Below are 7,715 nucleotides of genomic sequence, written 5' to 3' on the forward strand. Positions count from 1 at the left end.
CATGCCGAGCTAACTGATCCTATTCAACACAAACGCATGCATTCTTACCGAACATTCATTGCGTATCAGATGATTGGATCATTGACACGGTTTCTCATCATTGCCTTACAGATTTCTACTCTCCGTGGTAAGCACCCACCCACATCTACGACCCGCCCAAATGACGTCGGTGATCGCGTGAGATGAAGAGATGGCGCGGGAAAGAATCGGTGTGTCTGCTGTGGTGAATCCACCTGCACAGAGCTAGCACTCTCTCCAACTGGCTTGGCGCATGGGCAGTTTTGGCCAGCATCCACACCACACCTTTTTTCGTAGACATTCATAGACAAATTGTGACGATGTCTATGTCGACTTATTTGCACAGAAACGCGCTAGGGTGGCTTATTGCCATCCCCATTGTGGCGGTCGAGAATCTTCTCGCCCTGATCATCATCTCGTCGAGGAAGCGATGGAAAAGCCCGGATGTCCTCCTCTTCTCCATCACCCTCGGCCATCTTCTCTCGCTCCTCCTCCCGCTGCTCCTCTACGCCGTCATCGTCTTCGTCAGCAATACGTGGACTGACGACTCCTGTCGATTTCTCGTCTGGTGCGTCATGAGCTTTCGAATCGTCGGTGCCGTGAACATCGCCTTCATCGCCCTCGATCGCGTCTGGACGTTGAAATGGCCCAGCTCATACCGCGCGCACAACTCGTCGAGGCAAACCGCACGTACAGCCGTCTTCATGTGGCTATTCGGCGTTGCCATAGGAACCATCCCCCTCATCAGTTGGGCCAGACTGGAGGAGGGTCAAACGTGTAGTCTAGTGCTCAACATCGCCGGCTACGGCTACGCGATGTGCATCGTCATCATCGTGCTCGGGAGCGTGATCGTGAGTTCCGTCTGTATCGTGACCATCGTCGTCAACGTCGTGTTCGTATTGCCCCTGCTGCCGGAGCCGGACGACCCGAAGTCAAGCATTCCCCAGATCGTCATCGAGAGCGAAACCGGAGAAAGGACCTCCGCCGTGGCCGGATCACGTGACTCACAAAACCAGCAGATATATCTCCTAGTATCATCCGTAGTTATCCTCTATTTTTGTCTCAACGGATTGCCTTTTGTGGTAAGATGGACCACGTTGATGATGTATTCATTTTATGATGAAATTATATAATCTCGGGTCATTTTTCCCGTGGCATATAATAGATATTTCGGTTAACCTATTTCAGAATAAAGAAAGTAACATTTTACATCGTTAGCATTACATAGGTACGGAAATCATGTTCTTGTTGACACGCAATTTCATTTAGAAATTATGATATTTTTCAGTCTTTATGTATATTATAGAAGGGACCCTATGGAAGAACAGACATATTTTGAAAATATGACTGAACAGGCAATCCCCCGTTTCTTCTGTACGTATATGCAATGTATATGCAACTTGTAATGTGTGTATTTTTATATGAAGACGGAAATAAAAACAAACAAACAAACAAGGACAAGTACGCTTTCACGCATATGGAATTATCATAAAATACCAAAGAAATCTCAGCAACAGATAATTCTATAAAGTAACTTAAGTTTAATAAGCAGTGTCTAATTTGTTCCTCTCTATAACTCTGTCTCTCCCTTGCTATAACTCTCTCTATGTCGTTGTTTTATGTTCTAGCATTCTATATTTCCTGACATTACAGTATCACTCTTTGGGGGATAAATAAAATGTTTCTCTCTTCTCTCTCTCTCTCTCTCTCTCTCTCTCTCTCCCTCTCTCTCTCTTCTCTTCTCTTCTCTTCCTCTGTCCTTCTCTTCCCATCTTTCTTTCCATCCACCCACCCTCTGTCAATCCAACCCCTCCCTGCACTTTATATTTATTTGTTTTTAATCTAACTTTAATGAAATATCTTTATTCAGGAAGGCTTGTTCGGCGTGCTGATTTACACAAATATACCGTTGAATATCTAGTATTCTCTCCGGACTTTGAATAATATATCTTTCTCCTTCACCATTACACTCCCTCCTCCCATACTCTTCCCACCCACCCCCATCCCCCCCCCCCCCCCCATCTCCCTTCCCCAAATCAGGTCATCAACATCATTGCCTTCACGCTGGGGACGCCCTCAATATGGATGTCGGTGGCAATCACGTGGTGTAGCATTCTGACGGCATTTCTGCACCCTCCGCTCCTCGTCTTGATTTGCAACCGATACCGCAAGGTCTACCAGAGACTCTTTAGGAGCGTTGGTGAAAGCTGCGGCTGCGTTAAACCCCCACCACCACGGACATCAATAAACGGTAGTAATGTCTACAATGCTCTTATGTACGCAATCAGCTAATTTACCTCTCTCAACGGAAACTAATTTTTGCCAAGGCTGTCTTGGAGAATTCAAACTTCACGTACCAAATCAGATTATGTATCAGATTCCTGTGGTAATTTCGTTTGTTTGTTTGTTTGGTGTTTTTTTTTTTTGTTATGAAAAATGTCTTGCAACCAACGAATATCGTAGGGTTCTGCTGTAATATCTTCATAGAAATAGCATCGGTATAAGGGAAATAAAGGTATTGGAAGATATTTTTTTTTCAATTAACTCTACATAATGAAATTTGCGAATTCATTTGGTATAGTCTACCAGATATGATAATTTATATTTTCAATGTCTGAAACAGTTGTATTTAATCTCGCTTGCCACTTGATTCAATTTGTCTAATACCATCGATATTTTACGATTTGTACTACCAATAAGCAGGTGCTTATCGCCTCTTTTATTATGACGTATCTGTAACTGTTCTAGCAGCTTTTACCATATATTAACTACTGAAAAAGCCCAATTAAAGCATTCTCCCCTAAAAATGACCAAAGAATTAATTTTTTTCGAGTAATCAGACACCGATGCAGTTAAGGTCAATTGTGAATACTTTTTTGGCTAGTGTAATCACGAAAAGAAAAAAAAAAGGACTATCACCTGCAATGGAATTGGTTCTGACATTTCAATAATCAATATTCAGCATACCTGGGTGTTTATGATGGTTACAGCTCGTTATTCCGAAGGTTCGATATTCCGAAGGCTCTTTATTCCTAAGATTCGTTATTCCGAAGGTTCGTTGTTCCGAATTTCATTTTCGGATTGACCAATCTTCGGAATAACGAACCTTCGGAATAACGCCACAAATTTTCGGATTAACGAACCTGTAGGTATAGGGAATTTGCGTGTTTCGGATTAACGACCCTTCGGAATAACGAATATTCGGAATAACGAATATTCGGAATAACGAACCTTCGGAATAACGAACAGCACCCGTTTATGATTACCATCATGTTTATGTTCTCTAACTATTTCCAATACAGGTGTCACACGACAGGAGACGTTTGACTCATTGGATGACTTCTCATCTGACGAGGAAGACAAGCTTCATTTCCCCACGCCCGATTGGTCCGATCAGTCCTTTTCTGGGTCCATCGATGAGGGCGCCGGACCTAGCACAGATGTCGTCATTGCGTCTACCTCGACAGCGATCCAGACAGTCACCGTAGTGGAACATTCGCACACGGTACGAAACGGCAAATTACCCAGCAAGTCGTCATCGCCTAAAACAGAAACGGTCGTGTACGACAACAAGGCCTTTGTATCCGAGGAAGAGAGCAAAAAGAACAAAGGGAAGAGACACAAGAGCCCGAAGATGACTCCGGAGCAAAAACGCGCCATGTGGCAGGGTCACCGCGGCGCTCGCAAGCGGCTGGAAGCACTCAAGCACGCACATGCCGAACGAGCAGCATCAGCGCATTCATCGAAAGGCAAGAAGTCAAAATCCCATCAGGAAAAACGCGGGAGTAAAAAGCAAAACGAGGACAAGAATCTTCGCGTCGAAGCGCCGGTCACAAATCGGCACAGGAAACTCGAGCGTCTCAGCACCAAGCACCATTCACTTGACAGTTTGACAGTTCCGACGAAACGAAAACGACCACTCGTGTCGTCGCGCTCCCTTGATCAAGATCGAAATACAATGACTGTTGAAGTTGAAGTCGAGACCGCAAGAGTGGGAAGGAAAGGTTACGCAGAACCTTTGGTAGACAAAAAATCTTCTTCGTCAAAAACAAAGAAATCGGAAAGCAAATTACATTCAAATCACAAACGAAGCCAAACGTCTACGAAGAAGGAGAGCAGTGCCACGGCGAGTAGTCAAAAGAAAGATTGCACAATCACTGCAACGAAGAAAGAACATATAGTAACCTTGAGTCCAAAGAGTTCACCAACGCATAGTGACAAAAGAGATACTGGCGAGGGTGGTAAGCATCGACCAGCACGCTTCGAGATGCCGCGCGAAAATTACAACTCCGACTTTTCAAGTTTCGGATCGGGAGAACTCTATGACATACCAGAAGAATCGCCCGAGGAAATGCTCGGGGAAAGCTCTGGATGGAACCCGACGACAGTCAACGCCCTGAAGGCGCAACATCGTGATGATAAGAGTCCAATCCGAGGGAGACGTAGCCCCACAGGTGGTGGCGGTAAGAAATTGGCTCAGAAGAAACATCTAGAGAAGCAACGGCAGAGGAATGGTGCCGCGCCGGACCTAACACCTACCCCTGCCCCTCTGGCCTGGGAACGAAAACCGCCGAGAAGAGCCCTGAGTAGGCAGCTATCACAGGACCACACTAGGTCATTCGATTCTGGGGTGATAGAGATGTCGGAGCTAGGAAGCAGAGACTCAACGAGCGCCTTCAGCTATGATCAAGAGAGAAACACTCCTCTGTCGACACTGCACATCAATCTGACCGAGAGTGATTTGAACGATGACCAGACGACGTACTACATTGCTAAAGATTTGCGCAAAAACAGGAAACGGGAAACTAGCCCGGATGCAGCGGAGGGAATCATTCTCGAGGATAACCTCCCACCTGCCGTAGGTGGCTCCCGCCTAGATGGCTTCGGACCTGGCGAGGAGGATTCGGAGCAGCGGACCTCTGTGAAAGTGCAGTCCTTGTTGGTTAGGACGCCCTCAGATCATGACTTAACTGGCGAAGGTTTACAGGACGATCGAGCTCAGCTCAGCAAGAGCAGCTCAACGGGCGGCCGGCCGTCGGCAAAGGACATGAGGGAAATGTATCGCAAGTCACATCTCAGCATGGCCGCCATATTTGAAAGCATTCGTGACGATTCACATGAAGTGGTCTTCTTGTGAGCGTGAGAAAAAAAAAAGAATGTACAGTGGAAAAGCTTTGTGCCTATAACTGCGACTGATTTCAATATGCAAATCCATACAAACAAAAATGTTCTTCAACATGTAAGTTGGGCATTGCGCTAAATGATAATTTCGTCAGTAGAATTCCACCGTATTTTATTATGGTATGATAATGTGCGTCGCTGATCGTGTAGAAGTATTAATGACTTGGTATCTCAGTCACTGTTTATTCTTGTCAGAATGATCGATGACAGAATATGCACATTACATTCAATTGGAACCTTGGTATGATGCCTTCGCGACTTTATTTCCTACCTTCACCTCCCAGATAGGCACCCTTTGAGTGAAAAGACAGTTTTTATGTTTAGTTTCCAGCAGAAAGAAGACAAAGCAATGTGCCTTCCCCGACATGATAGAAATTAATCAAGTTACAAATGGCAGGTACTGCTCTTTACCTCCGATGATTTTCCAAGAAACTTCAAAGAAAAAAATACAAGGACAAATGAAATATACTTCAATTAATCATATTCATTTGATAATAGTAGTAAAAAATAAGAATAAAAACTTTGCTAGGAAAATGATTCCTCACAACCCAACACGAAAATTGCAGATTAAGGTAATTTTGCTGGAAAATAAGCCATTTTACGTATATCTTTCATCAGAAATTGAATTTGATATAACTTCCGAATTTCAAGTTCAACGAAGGTCAAAACCTATTTAAATATCGATTTTCTTGTACTGGAACATAATGCTACGGACGTCTAATCTGATCCATTGTGTTTGAATGGCCCATTTCCCTTACGCCCGACATTCTATTTCTTTGTAAATCGGTCTTATTCAACACATCGTCCTTTTAGTTTATTTTGCTTCTATACAATGCTTGGATTTATTGACAATCACTGCGTGTATAGATTTTAACTTTTCCGGAAGATAGTACCTCAGGGAATAGTAATAACCTATTTACAGTTTATCAAAGCGGTGTTCTAACCATCCCACTATCCTATATAGATATCAATTTATTTCTTATGATTCATTAAATTTCTCAATCTATTAGAGTGTAGGTGTCTCATCTATCATGTCTATGTTGACCTTGACTATATAGACGTTCATGTTAACATTTGTTTCTTTGCAAACAAAAGTGCCGTAGAGGATTACTTTAATATTTTCATATATTTGCTGCACAGGAGTATACGCAAGAAAAGATAGTAAAACTATTAGCATGATACAGCTAAATAGCGCTGTTCATGCTGACACCAAACTTATAAAGATGAGACCTTAGTACGGTACTCCTCCGTGCTCGCTAAGTCTATACCAACAGACCGTCTATGTTATACAACTTCACATTTTTTTTTATTATGCTATTCAGTGCTCAACATTCCCCTTCACCCGTTGATTCCTGTACTTCACATTTTTTATCCAATGAGATGTTAACCTGTGGTATACACGTTTTAACACCAGATGGCACTGTAAAGTCAGTTGCATGTCTTGCCTATAACACCTATTATAAAGATGCGTGTAATTTGACCGTGCCTTGATTATGTAAACATATCTGAGTGTTCTCTTGTAAGGAAAATTATAATGTTTATTATCATGATTACAATCGGTTTGAAAAGGGGCAAATTTGCAAAAAGTTGCAACGATGGCAACAACATTTCAGTTCTTGAAAGGTTATGTACGCGTTCATTTTGTTGTTTTTTTTAACGGAATTATGGCAATGATATGATGCAAAATGTATATTATGTGGGTTGGTTGTTCCTGTTACAAATTTGAAATCATGCACGTATTATTACACTACTGTCTTGTAAGACTTGAAATGTATATAATCATCACATCTTTTTCTATAACCGTTCATACTTTGCTTCTTCATCTTCTTTTTTGTCATCTTTTCTCTTCTCATTGAGTTGACGATTTCCGATGGTGAGACTTTATACAGTTTTGCTGTAAATATCGATTTTTCGTTTGTTTATTTTTTTTTAATGTGTGTGTTTCGCTACGGCAGATAAAAAGGTATAATATACGGCGATATGCAAAACGATCTATTATCTATTGTTCTACTGACTATAACTTAATTATAGATGCAATTGATGCTCTCTCTGAACTTTGTAAATATCGAATGTGCGCTGGTATCGCATGTTTATACAATGATATATTTAGGGCTTGTATGCGAACTTATGCTAATTTTTTCCTACTCTGGACATTTGTAATGTGCAGCAATGTGCCATATTTATGTAACCCTGCTAGCAAATCAAATATAATTGTTTTGATTACTGGTACCGTCGCTGGTAGCTCAGAGCTCTAGTTCATCACCTCCTTTTGCAGTCCGACATGAAACATAACACCGTCTGCTTGTATTTGCCATGAACACATTTGGGATTAACATAATGTGCGTAGCGCGTACAAGAGAGACCGATCCGAACTGGCAGAAAATTCGCCATCACTGCTACGGTGTCCCTAGCGCGCACGAGTTTGCTATAATGGTTAATGCATGAATGTGGCAGGCGCGAGCCGATGGCAATGTATAGGTAGCTTTAGATTTGCGGCGCGGACGTTTGAGACGACG

The 7,715-nt window shown here is 42.5% G+C and overlaps 1 protein-coding gene across 1 annotated transcript; it reads left to right on the top strand.

The window, feature by feature from the left end:
- The first annotated feature begins 338 nt into the window (after window positions 1-338).
- On the top strand, window positions 339-5,277 carry LOC139735391 (uncharacterized). The gene is made up of 3 exons (XM_071646139.1): window positions 339-1,100; window positions 2,059-2,269; window positions 3,321-5,277. The coding sequence occupies exons 1-3, from the start codon at window positions 339-341 to the stop codon at window positions 5,153-5,155; spliced, it is 2,808 nt and encodes a 935-aa protein (XP_071502240.1). The 3' UTR covers window positions 5,156-5,277.
- The last annotated feature ends 2,438 nt before the right edge of the window (window positions 5,278-7,715 follow it).

The sequence above is a fragment of the Diadema antillarum genome, unplaced genomic scaffold, assembly GCF_040938485.1.
Source record: "Diadema antillarum isolate AM-2024a unplaced genomic scaffold, OU_Dant_1.0 seq00000574_RagTag, whole genome shotgun sequence".
Classification (NCBI taxonomy): Eukaryota; Metazoa; Echinodermata; class Echinoidea; order Diadematoida; family Diadematidae; genus Diadema; species Diadema antillarum.

Coding starts and splice junctions, on each gene's coding strand:
- LOC139735391 (XM_071646139.1), top strand. CDS start 339: ATGTCTATGTCGACTTATTTGCACAGAAACGCGCTAGGGTGGCTTATT. Junction 1,101..2,058: donor TCAACGGATTGCCTTTTGTG/GTAAGATGGACC, acceptor TCCCCAAATCAG/GTCATCAACATCATTGCCTT. Junction 2,270..3,320: donor ACCACGGACATCAATAAACG/GTAGTAATGTCT, acceptor TTTCCAATACAG/GTGTCACACGACAGGAGACG.